This window comes from Balaenoptera ricei, chromosome 2 (genome assembly GCF_028023285.1).
Source record: "Balaenoptera ricei isolate mBalRic1 chromosome 2, mBalRic1.hap2, whole genome shotgun sequence".
NCBI classification, from domain to species: Eukaryota; Metazoa; Chordata; class Mammalia; order Artiodactyla; family Balaenopteridae; genus Balaenoptera; species Balaenoptera ricei.
Window position 1 is genome coordinate 185,912,266 of NC_082640.1, and position 13,868 is coordinate 185,926,133.

The 13,868-nt window shown below is 62.6% G+C and overlaps 1 protein-coding gene across 4 annotated transcripts; it reads left to right on the forward strand.

Moving 5' to 3' along the window:
- On the forward strand, positions 1–13,491 carry TNFAIP2 (TNF alpha induced protein 2). 4 transcript variants are annotated; one of them, XM_059915066.1, is made up of 13 exons: positions 331–1,048; positions 2,897–3,260; positions 3,569–4,214; positions 6,406–6,520; positions 6,675–6,797; positions 6,984–7,084; positions 7,705–7,803; positions 8,397–8,520; positions 9,420–9,542; positions 9,739–9,894; positions 10,083–10,204; positions 11,679–11,811; positions 12,260–13,491. In XM_059915066.1, exons 2-13 carry the CDS (start codon positions 2,912–2,914, stop codon positions 12,422–12,424), a joined length of 2,256 nt encoding a protein of 751 aa, XP_059771049.1. In that variant the 5' UTR covers positions 331–1,048; positions 2,897–2,911; the 3' UTR covers positions 12,425–13,491. The 4 variants fall into 4 exon arrangements, with proteins under 4 accessions (XP_059771047.1, XP_059771049.1, XP_059771046.1 ...); XM_059915064.1 differs by lacking the exon at positions 331–1,048 and adding an exon at positions 1–85 and having other exon boundaries at positions 11,679–12,373; XM_059915063.1 differs by having other exon boundaries at positions 332–1,048; positions 11,679–12,373.
- Positions 13,492–13,868: the final 377 nt, after the last annotated feature.

The following is a 13,868-nucleotide window of genomic DNA, read 5'->3' on the forward strand; positions in this document are numbered from 1 at the left end:
GGGCGGGGCGGGCGGGGGCGGAGTCTGCGTCTATTTCAGGCGGCGCCCGGCTCTGCCCAGACAGCGGCGGCCCGGCCCAGACACAGTAAGTGACCTCCGCCCGCGGTGCGTCCGTCCCCAACCTCTCCGCGCCGCTGCCCGCCCGCCCTGACCCCGGGTCTCCGGCCCGATCCCGCGAGGGAGCAGCGGCCGGAGCGACGGAGGGGACCAAGGGGGCGGGACGGAGTGCAGGTCTCTGGCAGCCCCTCTTCTAGGGAAACTGAGGCCCCCGGCCTGAGCTGCTGCGTCAGGGTGCAGAGGGTCCGGGTTAGATGCTCCCAGCAGAGGACTGCGTCCTGCAAAAAGCATCAGGGAGGGGCTCTGGGGAAAGGTGCCGGGTGTCCCTTCCTTTTGCGGTAGGAAGCAGGACCTATAGGCACAGAGGAGCTAGGCACAGGGGCCAGGGAGGCTTGGGTGGACCTCAGCCCTGACCCGGGAAGGAGTGAGGAAGTGAGGACCCGGGAAGGAGTGTGTGCCTGAGGAGAAGCTGGGGGTGCTGGGAGGACCTGAGGGGTGCCACTGTTGGGCCACAGGCTGTGGCCACAGGGTATGACTCGGAGCACTCCCCTTCCTGTCTCAGTGTGCCCAGCTGCGAGCCTGGCCTTAAAGGATCCCTCTCCTGCCCTCTTCTGCTGTATCCGGGCGCCAGGGTTAGCCTGACAGACACTGGGACACGTGACGCAGACCCTTACTGAGGCCTGGCTAGGGGCCAGCATGTGTCTGAGTGGTTTCCTCACATCCTTTCAGCAGCACTATGAGGTGGGGTCCTCATCCCCATTTCCCAGATAGGGAGACTAAGGCCTATGAAGGAAGGGTGGAGTCTGGTCCACACCCTAGTGGGTGGTACAGCTAAGCCCACAGTTGTTTTCTTTCTACTGCACCAGCTGCCTCAGAGTCAAGGCCTGGGACGTGGGCCAAGGGGGCTGCTGCAGGACCCTGAAGGGTGAGGAGAGTTTGTGCCACAGAGGCGAGGAGGCAGCGATGCCATGCGGGGACCTGCAGGAGCCAGGTCTGGAGGTTGGGTAGAGCCTAGCACGCGTGGGGACGGAGGAGGTGGGGGGCAGTGAGGGCAGAGGGGAGGCCGGCGGGAGCACAGCGGGTCAGATGGCCCTCTCCCTCACCCCAGCGGGGGGCAGAGGTGGGGCCTGGGGGCCCAGGGTGGCACTGAGCAGCCCCAGCCAGCCGGCCAGACCAGCTCCTGTGGGTGCCTGGCATGAAAATGGGATGGATTGGGAGGGAAGCTGGGGCAAGGGGTCGGCAGGGCAGAAATGCCCAGTGGCCTTGCACCTGGGGACCCTGGCTTTGGGGCTTCCCAGAGTACCCCCTGCTTGGTTCTGGAGTGGAACTCTCAGGCCAAATGGCACAGGGGACGCAGCGGAGATCCAGCAGTGTAGGACTCTGCCCAGGCATCTGGTGAAACCAGTGGGAGTGGGAGAAAGCCCGGCTTCCTGGCCACTGAGTGGCTCTGGTCAAGCTCAGGGGTGTGGGACGAGTCCCTGGGCGGATGCGAGAGGAGGCTGGGCCGATGGGGAGGCAGTAGGGGTTGTAGAAAGTCTGACAGGCCTAATCCCACCCCGCCTCCTGCTGCCTCAATTTCTCTCCCTGGATGATTGGATCACCCCATCTGCCTTGCAGGCCCGTTGCAGGGGCGAACTGAAGTCATTGTTTTGTATGAGTCACAACTTGGTGTGTTTACTCTTGGGTGGTGGGGCAGGCACTGTGGTTATGGGTCACCCCAGTTACCAGGGAGGCCCAGCCCTGCCCCGCTCCCTCCTTTGGGGTCAGCCATGTTCCCCTCCACCGGCCCACAATGGTCAAGGCGCTGGGGAGGGTGTTGCCCCTCTGAATGCAGCTCGCGAGGTGTTGGGGGCCACGAGGCAGGGGTGCCCGGAGCCAGGGGATCTGAGTTCCAAGCCCAAGCTGTTGACCATTGGGGCATTTTAAGCCTCTCTGAGCTAGTTGTGTGAGATGAGGAAAATAACACGCCTCTTGGAAGGGAGTGCGGAAGTGACGGGATGGGCACTCAGGAAGCGCCCAGAAGGTGGACGCTTTTGTGATGATGATGTCACCCCATTTGGGAGCAGGCAGGGTGCATGGAGCCGGGAAGCTTGGGTTTCCAGTCTGAGTTGCCGTGTGACCTCAGACAGCCCTGTGCCTCATTGGGGCCCTTGTCCCTACTGACATGGGAAAGACCCCCTGAAGTTTGAGGGGGCACTATGGTTTCTGTAGACTTGAGCCCCAAGGTCATGATGGGGGTCAGGCCCTGCCTACCCTGTGGTCCCAGCCGGAGCAGCCGTGTTTCCGCTCAGAACGTTCCTCGGTGACCCCAAAGCTGCACGAGTCAAGAGAAGAACAGGCAAGATGGAGGACGGGGCTGGGGCTGGATTCCCGCCTCGGCCCAGCCTCTCGTGCTCTGTGACTTTTCTGGACCTTGGTTCTCGCCCTGTGCCGTGGGACAGCGGCCCGTGCTCTGCCTGCTCCCCCAGGGTCTCGTGGGATCCGGGGTGTTTCTCATGCCCCGCAGTCCCTTCTCCCTGCCCAGAGGGTGGGCTGTCAAGGAAGGATTTGCCAAAATGAAGTGAGGGCCCCCTTCTGTCTGGAATGCCTCCCAACCCCAGCTTCCTCCCTGCCTCGGCAGTTCTCGGATCTCGGAGGGGCGGTGGGTACTGAGGAACTGGTGTCCAGGGAGAGAGTTGAGTTGTTGGTGCCCATCTGGGCCAGGAGAAGGCCAGAGCCTGGTGGTCATACGGGTGAAAACACATCAACCTGGCTGTGTACCTGGGCCGGGGAGCCGGGAGCCAGGCCCATACCCTGGTGACCGCTGACCCTTTCATTCCCTCCCCTTGCCAACCCGCAGGCCTGAGCCGGCGTGATGCTGAAGATGACCTTCCAAGGCTTTCCAGGCCAGCAGCCTGCGCCAGGGGCCCTTGACTTCCCCGGAAGCCCCCAGAAGTTGCCCTTCGCCTCGGAGGCGGAGTCAGAAGCCTCCATGTCCGAGGCCTCCTCCGAGGACCTGGTGCCACCCCTGGAGGCCGAGGAAGCCCCAGACAGGGATGGAGAAGAGGCTGCGAAGAAGAAGAAGAAGAAGAAGAAGTCGAAAGGCCTGGCCAACATGTTTAGCGTCTTCACCAAAGGGAGGAAGAAGAAGAGTCAGCCCAGCTCAGCAGAGACAGAGGGCGACACTGAGCCCCAGCCCCGGCCGGCTGGCCGGCTGCCCACAGGTAGGCAGGGGCCCCAGGTCCCAGCCGGGCACGGTCTGGGCAGGATGGGGGCTCACTGGAGTGGATGCCCCACTCAGCCAGGACAGAGAGGGCGGGGAAGGTGGGCGCAGAGGTGTCTCCCTTGCGGCCTTTCCCCTGCGCACCCCGATCTCAGGGGCTGGGAGTGGGCGGAGGGGTCCTCGGTCCTGTCTGGGACGTCGACTCGCCTCCTTGGGCGCCTCACCTCACCTTCTGAGGTCTCGGCCCACGGGAGGCAACTGGTGGGTGTCGGAGCCCCGGGCCGCGCTAACGTCGGGTCCTGGCCGCAGTGGAGGAGCTCAAGGCCGACCTGGAGCACGGGCGGCTGGAGGCGGCGGGGCCGCTGCTGGCGCTGGAGCGGGAGCTGCAGGCGGCGGTGGCGGCGGGCGGCATGAGCGACGAGGAGCTGCTGCGGCGCCAGAGCAAGGTGGAGGCGCTGTACGTGCTGCTGCGCGACCAGGTGCTCGGCCTGCTGCGCCGGCCGCTGGAGGCGGCGCCGGAGCGGCTGCGCCGGGCTCTGGCCGTGCTGGCCGAGCAGGAGCGCGAGGACCGCGCGGCGGCGGCGGCGGCGGCGGCGGCGGCGGCGGGGCCCTCGGCGCTGGCGGCCACGCGGCCCCGGCGCTGGCTGCAGCTGTGGCGGCGCGGCGTGGCGCAGGCGGCCGAAGAGCGCCTGGGCCAGCGGCCGGCCGCGGCTGCCGAGGGCCGCACGGAGGCCGAGCGCGCCTTCCTGCACATGGGCCGCACCATGAAGGAGGACCTGGAGGCCGTGGTGGAGCGGCTGAAGCCGCTGTTCCCTGCCGAGTTCGCCGTGGTGGCGGCCTACGCCCAGAGCTACCACGAGCACTTCGCGGCGCACCTGGCGGACTTGGCGCAGTTCGAGCTGAGCGAACGCGACACCTACGTGCTGCTGCTCTGGGTGCAGAACCTCTACCCCAAGTGAGCGGCTGGGCGGCCGGGCGCCCGGGCGCCCGGGTGCTGGGCGGGGCCCCAGGGGCAGGGAGGCCGCTCTGCAGGGGCTGTCACCGCGTGCAGGGAGTCCCAGGTGGGAGAACGGCACAGATGGGCTTGGACTCAAGGGGGCAGGGCCTGGGCTGGGTCTGCTTTGCCCTTGGAGTCCTTAGTCTCTTGGGCCTCGGCCCCATTCCACAGTTGGGGAAACTGAGGCACAGAGAATGGCAGGGACTTCATCATTCATTCATGAGTTCCCAGTCTGGGGAGGGCATGAAGGAGCGCCCATCCAGAGCAGGAAGGGGTGTGGCAGGGGAGCCCGGAGGAGGGGGCCCTGACCTCGCCTGGGTCAGCCCGGGAAGCCAGCTCGGAAGAGGCGGCGCAGACTTCTGCCTGCCACAGGAGTTTGCTGCTCTGGGGCAGCTCACAGTCTAATAGAAGTCAGGCAGTCAGGCAGGGGAGGAAAGAGGAGGACAGGCCAGTAAGAAGGCAGAGGGAGGGTGGTGTTCCCGGCAAAGGGAGTCATCTTCCAGGGCCTGAGGCTGAGCTGTGAAGCATTCTGGGAGCAGTGTGGAGCTCGTCAGTGTTTGGATTATCCAGCAGGCCCTTGGGGGCACCCCCAGGCAGGACAGGGAGCAGGGGCAGGGTGGGGCCGCTGGGCCTGCTGGAAAGATCCCCATTGTGCAGGGTCATTCAGTGAGGCCACGCAGAGCTGGGTTCTGGCCACCGAGGCCTGGAGCTCCTCAGTTTGGAAGGTTCGCTCTGCCAGTGGAGGATACCTGGTTACCAGCTGGGTACCGCCTCAGGCATCCCCTCATTTCCCCGGACCTCTGGATCTCTGGGCACGCTGGTTGTTCACACAAGCTGGGTGGGGAGAAACTTATACTGCAGCGTGGAAGTGACCAGGGCACGAGAGGCCAGGGGTTCCCATAGGGACTGGCCCCGGCACCTAGTGTAAAGCCCACAGAAAGCCTGGAGGTGTAGCCCGTGTGAGCGATGTCCAAGCATCTCGGGGACACATCTGGGTGGCCAGTGGTCTCGGTCGGTGCTGGTGGGTCCGCCTCCCGCGGGGGCCGGAGGAAGGGCCGGTGGGGAGTGGTGGATGAGGAGTCTGCAGGGCATAGGGAAATTGGCACAGGGCAGGGGTTACGGGAGGGTCAGGGCGGCTCTGAACCTGTTCCTTCTTGCTTGTCCTGACTCACCAGGAAATGCCAGGCACTTGCACCTCTCACCCTCAGCCTTCCTGTCCCAGTGACCCCAGGAGATTTTAGCCTGGGACCCACTGGGGTCACTGCAGCAGGATACTGAGGCCAGCCGGGCATGGAGCCCCGAGGGGGGGAGTCCTGGGTGGCTCCGTGGAGGCCTGTGTGGCCAGAAGTGCGGGGAGCAAAGGGACACAGCGCATCCAGGCTGGGGGAGGGGCAGAGAGGGCCATTCTTGAGCCTCCAGGCAGACAAGGTCCCTGAGGAAGTGCCAGGGCTGGGCAGTCCCCAGGGGGCTCTGGGACCCAACAGAGGTGCCACGGGGATGGGTGGATCTGCCTCCACAGAGCAGTTCAGGGTGGTGCGGGAACAGCCCTTCCTGCTTGGACTGGCCCACCTCTGGGGGCAGCAGACCCGGCTGGGGGTGGAAGGGGCCACAGGGCTAGTGGATGTCCAAGGCCAGCAGGGCTGGAGTGTGGCGGGGGACGGGTGAGAAGGAGGCAGAGGGTAAGGAGTTGCATTCTATCTGTGTGAGAGCGGGGAGCCCTTAGAGCCGGGAGATCAGACCTGAGAGGCGGTACTGCCTGTTGGGTGGAGGGGGGATTGTTGGAGGTGAGGGCAGAAGCGGAGAGCCAGGGAGGGGAGCCCTGCAGCGAGCCAGGCGAGAGAGGGTGGTGGCTGGGCAGTGGGGTGCCTCTAGCGGGGTATCTTGAGGCTCATCAGTTTCGGGGCAGTATTTTGGAGCAGGAGCAGATGGGGGTGAGGGAGTAAAAGGAGGCACGATGATTCCAGGGTTTGGGGCCTGAATCCAACTGAGCAAATGGAGGACCCATCACATGTGATGGGGAAGCAGGGATGGGATTAGGTGGAGGGAAGGCAGCTGAGTTCTGGGCCTGCTAGAGGCTGAGGCCGAGGAGGAGGGCTCTTGCCTGAGGGGTGGTGTGAGTTTTCCTCATGCCAGCCCCCTCTGCCCACAGTGACATCATCAACAGCCCCAAGCTGGCCGGTGAGCTGCAAGGAGTCAGGCTTGGGAGCCTCCTGTCCCCCAAGCAGATCCGGCTGCTGGAGGCCACGTTCCTCTCCAATGAGGTGGTGAGTCCAGCGCCAGCGCCAGAGCCGGGGCAAAGGAGGGGCGGGAAGGAAGCGGAGGGGGGGCCGGGGCAGACAGGACGTGGCAGGGAGCCTGACAGGCACGTCCACGTGGGCTCCGCTTCGCGCTCCCCTGACCAGCCCCTCCTCCCCCAAGGACAGCGTGAAGGAGCTGATGGCCCGCGCCCTGGAGCTGGAGTCGCAGCGCTGGAGCCAGGATGTGGCTCCCCAGAGGCTGGACGGCCACTGCCACAGTGAGCTGGCCATTGACATCATCCAGGTAGCACGGGCTGCCCCTCGTGTGCTAGTGCGCTAGTGCAGGGTACCGAGCCCACATCCTCGCGTGCAGACACACGCTCGCCCCTGAGCACAGCCCCCCTTTTCCATGTCTCACCGACCCCCACACCTGGCCCCGCCCCAGCCCTAGACCAGGTGGGCTCCTGCTCAGTTCACCTCACCCCTGCAGATCATCTCCCAGGGCCAGGCCAAGGCCGAGAGCATCACCCTTGACCTGGGCACGCAGATAAAGCACATGCTGTTGGTGGAGCTGGCTGCGTTCCTCAAGAGGTGGGTGACGGCCTGTGCGCGCACAGGAAGGGGTCCCTGCGGCCACCCCTCTCAGTGCCCCCGCCCCTCCCTCGTGCCCCAGGTGGGGAGCCAAGCTAGATCAGTGCCCCCTCCCTGCCCCTAGGGTGTCTGTCATTATGAGCAGGAGTCCTCATCCCCCTGTACCACCCCCCTGGGTGCTCAGAGCCTCAGGTAATCTGACCACCTGCTCTCAGCAAAGCTCCCAGCAGAGCAGCCCCCAGCTGCAAAGAAGATGCCCCGTGAGGGGCTGAGACACTGGCCTCCCCATCAGGGGACGCCCCAGTCTGCACCCTCACGGTTCTCTTGGCTGACTCCCTCCTCCTCCTCTGAGGACTCCTGCGTGGCCCACGCCTCCAGTCTTCCAGCTCTAGAGGGGGCCTGGGGGAAGGAGGGAGGCAGCAGAGCGGGGTGGACACCCTCTTCAGTAGCTCTGCAGGGGCCCTGGCCCCACTGGCCTGAGCACGTGAAGCCAGTTACAGGTTCCTTCGGGGCTAGGGGCCCCTCCCTGTGCTGCGGGGAGCCCATATGTAAACCCAGGCGGGCTGCTCCTGTCCCGGTGTTCGTGCTGGCCCCGCATGTTCCCTTTCGGGTTTCACCAGCTACCAGCGTTCCTTTGATGAATTTCTGGAGAGGTGCAAACAGCTGAGAAATTACAGGGCCAATGTCATCGCCAACATCAACAACTGCCTCTCCTTCCGGTGAGGGCACTGGGTGGGGTTTGTGGGTGAGGGCACTGGGTGGGGTTTGTGGGAGCGGGAATCACTGGGGCTGCCTGCCTGTGAGAGAGAGAGAGGGTAGCTGGAAGGCGGCCGGGAGGTGCCTGGGATGGGGGAGGGGGGCGGGAGGAGCAGCTTCAGCAGAGATGTTGAATTAAAACGAGCAGGTCCATAAGGAAATGCCGGGGCCTGTGGCGGCGGCAGCGGTGGCAGCAGCAGTGAACGTTTATCTAGTGCTGGTGGGTCAAGCACTCGCGCAACTGATTTACTTTATTTTGTTTTATCCTTATGACAACCCTATTAGGTAGGTACAGTGATCACGTCCATTAAGCAGATGAGCAAAGTGAGCTGTGGAGAGGCCGTCAGTTAGAAGAGGATGTGGTGTTACGTGTGTGCTGGGGGTGGGAAGGCTGGGCCCTGCCTAGGCAGCATGGGTGGGATGACTTGGACCTGCGCCCACGGGGAATGGGGAGCCAGTGAGGGTTCTAGAGTAATGGTTTAGGAAGATTTGCCTCAGGCTGACGGGTTCTCTGGGCAGGACTGGTGTGATCTCCCTGCCTCCCATGTCCTTCCAGGATGTTCGTGGACCAGAAGTGGCAGATACCACAGGACCTCCCGAGCCACCTGCTGAGCCCCCTGAATGAGCTCAAGAGTCATGGCGTTGATACCCTGCTCCAGAACCTGTTTGGGGTCCTGAAGGTAGCTGGAGCCTCCTGCCGCGTGTCACATGCTGAGTCTAGTGCTGGGGGAGGGCGGGGAGGGCCTGGGAGGGGGCTGGGCAGGGAGGATGGCAGAAGCAAAGGGCTGGCATGTGGAAGGCGTGGTGTGAGGCCAGCTGTAGCGAGGCTGGTGGCGCCCAGGTGATGGGGCCATGGCGGGCCCTTGGCCTCACTCCCAGCGCTTCAGCCCGGGGCTTGGCCTCAGAGGGCCGCCCAGGGCCCTCGGGTGCAGACAGGAAGCTTCAGTGCCCGTCCCCCTTAGACGCAATCCAGTCCTCAAGTTTGCATGTACTTTTCCTGCGACTCCCCCAGACCCTCCTGCCCACGCCCTGTCCCCGTGCCTAACTGCCAGCTGCGATGCTCAGAGCCTTGGCAGCCATCACCACGTCTGCTGTGGGCCGAGAAACCCACGGAAACCCTTTAGCGCCTTTAGCAGAGGATGAGGCAGGGGTCTCAGGAAAGGAAGAGGAGGGACTCCCTGCCTGCCCTCCATGGGAACCCGCCCTGGCCTCAATGCCCAGCAGCTGTGGGTGGCCAGGCGGTGACCCTGGATGACTTGGCCGGGTCCTCACAGGCCCAGCCAGGCACAAGGCTTTGTTTATGCAGGAATTTATTTATTTAAGGAGGGCGGCCAGTGGAAAAGGCCTCAGGGCAGGCAGATGGCAGCTGGTCGGCCTCTGAGAAGGGTGTGCAGACCACGCCTCCAGTCCCTGCCTGTGAGCAGGGCCCGAGTGCTCCCTGGCTTCCCTGGGTGTCCTTAGCATCCCCGGCCCCTGTCCTGGACCCCGTGTCTCCGTGTGTGTCTGTGTGTGCATGTTTCTGCGGCTGGCCCTTCCTCTGCAGGGCGTGGCCAGACATCCTGCTTCTCTCCTTTCGCAGCCGCTGTTCAAGAGGTTCACGCAGACCCGCTGGGCGGCCCCCGCGCAGACCCTGGAGGAAATTATCTCCGTGGTGGACGAGAGGCTGCCCGAGTTCTCTGAACTGCAGGACTGTTTCCGGGAGGTAAGGGGTTGCTGAGCTGGTGGCGGGAGCCGGTGGCGGGGAGGGGGGGGGGTGGTCTGGACACACATGCGCACACACGGATGCGCTCCTCTGCTCTGGCATCCGCCCCTTCCTGGACCCTGGCTTCGAAGCTTCGAGGGAGGTGGTGAGTTCCCTGTCTGTTGGCTCACGTGACCCTGCCCACTCGCCCACCCAGGAGCTCATGGAGGCTGTACACCTGCACCTGGTGAAGGAGTACATCATCCGCCTCAGCAAGCGGCGCCTGGTCCTCAACACGGCAGAGAAGCAGCAGCAGCTGGCGGGGCACATCCGGGCCAACGCCGAGCTCATCCAGCACTTCTGCACTCAGAACGTAAGCCCCCGCCCGCCCCTCCCAGCTCCCGCTTCCATAGGCTGCCCTCCTGCTCCAAGCTCCTCATGGGCCAGGACCGCCCCTCTGGGCCTCTCCAAACCCAGTCAGGTCAGACCTGAGCCTCTCTGGGCCCCTGGGTGGCCTCCGGGGCACGGACAGCCTCCCTCCGACCAGGCCTGTGCCTGCAGGGCTCCCCGGCCACCTGGCTGCATCGTGCCCTCCCCACGCTCGCGGAGATTATTCGCCTGCAAGACCCCAGTGCCATCAAGATCGAGGTGGCCACGTATGCCACCTGGTACCCTGACTTCAGGTGAGAACAGCGGCACCAGAGGACCTGGGCAGGCAGCATGGCCCTGATGTCCCCGACTGTGGTCAGGGCCTGGTGGAGCCGGAATTGAGTCCCTCCAGGGTGGGTAGAGCTCAGATACCGGCCACCGTGATGCAGTCCCTTTGCTGAGTGCTGTGTGCCGGCCGCCCTGCCCAGATCTTTACAGTGGCCGTTCACTCAGTCCTTACTGCCACCCTATGAGGCTGACACTCTTCATCCCCGTTTACAGATGAGACCTGGGGAGCTTAAGGAATGTGTCCAGGGTAACACAGCTAGTCAGTGGTAGAGCTAAGACGACAAAGCCAGGGGTTCTGGCTCCACAGCCCACGTTCTTAGCCTTTATGAAACTGTCCCTCAGAGGGGGATCAGAGAGACCAGGGACCTGCTGGAGGCCATGGCGAGTCAGTAGTGAAGCTGGGGTCCACCACTCAGCCTAGAGGCCCTCAGGGACGTGACCTGTGCCCTGGGTCCTAGTACCCCTGTTCCGGAGCGGAGGCTTAGCCCCTGGCTGCCTGAGGATCTGCTGAGTCAGGGAGATTGATTCTATGGGCTGAGTCCCCTGATACTGTCAGACTGTTCCAGTTATGAGATACGAGTTGGACGGTCCCAGCATAGCCTAGTGCAGCCACTGGCTGATCCACTCCACCTACTCACCTACCCATCCCCTCACTTACACACTCAGCCATCCATCTCCCCACTCATACCAGCACCTAGTTACCCATCTGCTACCCCATCTTCTATCCGTCCGTCTGATCACCTGCCCATGGACTCATCTGTCCATCCATTGATCCATCCACCCATCCACCCCCCATTCATCCACCCTTCCACCTATCCATCCATCTATCCATCTGTCCACTGACCTATCCATCCATCCATCCACCCACCCAACCATCCACCCATCCCACCAACAGTTATTGAGTGGTCTCCTACTAGGTACTGGGCTCTGTTTTAGGCACCAGGATGCAATGAAGTACAAGACAGACCAGGTCTTCGTTCTCCCTCATGTTACTTACAGTCTGTTTAAGGTTAGCAAGGATGAGGTAATCAGGCAAAGGAGTACAATTGCAAGTTTTAAAGATTGTTTAACCAGGGTTGTGAATGACAGGAGGTGCTGACTTTAGAGATGGGAAAGCCTCTCAGGGGAGGTGACGTTTTAGCTGAGAGCTAAAGGGTGAGAAGAAGCTGGTGAGCTCAAGAGCGTGGGGAAGAGCATTCCAGGAGGGACAGCCAGTGCAAAGGCCCCAGCTGGGCGGGAGCTTGGCGCACTCTGGAGACGCACGGTGGCCAGTGCCGCTGGAGCTCAGTGGGCAAAGGAGAGTGTGTGGGGGGTGCTGCTCGTGGGCAGGGGGTTGGCTGCAGTGCCCTGTGGCTCCGGCCCAGAGTCTGGGGAGCTGGGAGGGGTGTGAGCAGGGGTGTTGGCGAGCGGGCTGGACTAATAGGATACTCTCTTTGCCAGCAAAGGCCACCTGAGTGCCATCCTGGCCGTCAAGGGGAATCTGTCCAGCAGTGAAGTCAGGAGCATCCGGAGCATCCTAGACATCAACACAGGGGCGCACGAGCCCTCCAAGTCCCTATTTTCACTTATAAAGGTTGGTTAGCTGTTTCTGCGGCCTGACCTGCTTGTGAGCTCCTGGCGAGCATCGGATGCCGCCCCATTCGGGGGCCGTTCAGACCAGCACCAGCTTCACAGCCCCACACGGCCTCTCACGGGCGTCCTGCCTTCTGCTGCTGCTTCTGACCAGCCCTGGCCTAGGCGCAGGTCCCTGGGCCGCGGGAACTGGACAGGCCCTGGCTTGTTTACCCCTCCCGTGGCGGGGGGCAGCTATGGGAAGCCAAGGAGGCCACACATGAGAAGCTCCCTGTAGATGACAGTGGATCTTGCACGCGCTGAAGGAGGGGGCCAGGAGGGGGAGTGGCCAGGGGACAGAGCTCCGGGGTCACCGCCTGTCTATGGAGTCCTTCCAGCCTGGGTCTCGGCGCCTCCCCAGCTCCTGGGTGGGGGCCTGAGCCTCACCCCTCCTGCCTCCTCTGGTCCAGGGCTGTGTTGAGCTGGGCTCAGCCAGGGCGTGGAATGGAAGGCAGAACTGGAGGCGAGAAAAGGGAAGGATGAGCTCTCATCTGGGACCTGGAAAGGGGCCTGTGGGGTCACATGGCAAGCTGGGGGCAGGGCTGGCATCAGAGCCCCTGCAGCTCAGCCCCTGACCCTTCTCTGCTTCCCCATGGGCTTCCCCTGAGGATGGGTCCAGGAGGGGCAAGGACCTCCTGGGTTTTCTCGGCCTCCGCCTTCCCCCACACGGAGACAGGCCCAAGGGTGCCTCTGTGGGTCCTCCCCTGGAAGTCAGGCTGAGGTCTGGGCAGGGCAAGCTTGACTTCTGACTCCTTGGCCTCTGGATTAGTTTCCTATTGCCACTTCAGCAAACTTCCACAAGCTTAGTAGCTTAAAACAAGAACTCTCTTTCAGTTGTGGAGGTCAGAAGTCTCACATGGGTCTAGTGGGCTTAAGCCAAGGTGTCAGCCGGGCTGGTTCCTTCTGGACGCTCTGGCGGGGCATTTCCTTGCCTTTTCCAGTTTTTAGAGGCCGGCCTCCCCTATTTCTTGGCTAGTGGCCCCCTTCCATCTCCAAAGCCAGCAATGGCCGGTCGATCTCTTTTTCACATCTCAGTACCCCTCTCCTGCCTCCATCTTCCTTCCTTAAGGACCCCAGTGATGACCTTTGACCCACCCAGACAATGACCTTTGACCTACCCAGACAATCCAGGATCCTCTTCTGATGTTAAGTTCAGCTGATTAGCAACCTTAATTCCACCTGACCCCTTAACTCCTCTTTGCCTTGGAACCTGACGTAGTCACAGGTCCAGGGATGAGGACGTGGGCATCTTTGCGGGGGGGGCGTTATTTTACCTACCACAGCCTCCACCCATCCCCCTTGTTCTACCCCAGGAAAACATGGGTTCAGTTACCCTCCTTGGCCTCTGCTTACCCCAGAGACTCTCGGCAGTCAGACTTAGGCACGACTCCACCTCGCCTGCGCCTCTGGGCACGCCGTGACGGGGTTTGCAGCCAGCTCTCTTGGGTTTGTGCTGCCTCTTTCCAGGTACTGTGGCCAGAAACTGGCCCGTGTAAATGGTGCACAAAGGCCTGTGTACATTTGTAGGAGTTAGCATGTTTGATGTTATTATTATTATTTTTGATAGTACTGCTTTTGTATGTGTTTTTTTATAACATGATCTTGGTTTTTATAGCTTGATATAAAGCTGATTTCAAAAGTGGCTGTGGAGTGATTTATTTGGGGAGCAAGGACGGGCCATCAGTGGCTTTCTCAGCCTCCTGGGGTCTGGCAGACCCTGTGCCCCCAGGTTCTGTGTCAAATCCCCAATGACCCCGGCCCCCCCAGTGCCTCCTGGCCCCCTTCTTACCTGTGAGCGTGAGCTTTGGGAGGGTGTGCTTTGGGGCAAGGCCCCTCACTTCACCCTTCAGTTCCCTCACCTGTAAAGGGTGATCAAGACCCTGTGCAGCCTCCCCACAGTCCTTTACTGAGGAGGGGTCAGGCAGAGCCTCCAGACAATCATTTCAGCTCCACGCACAGGGCCCAGTGGGAACTGACTCTCATATTTCTGGAATTGACCTTGAAGGCTACAGCTGTGAA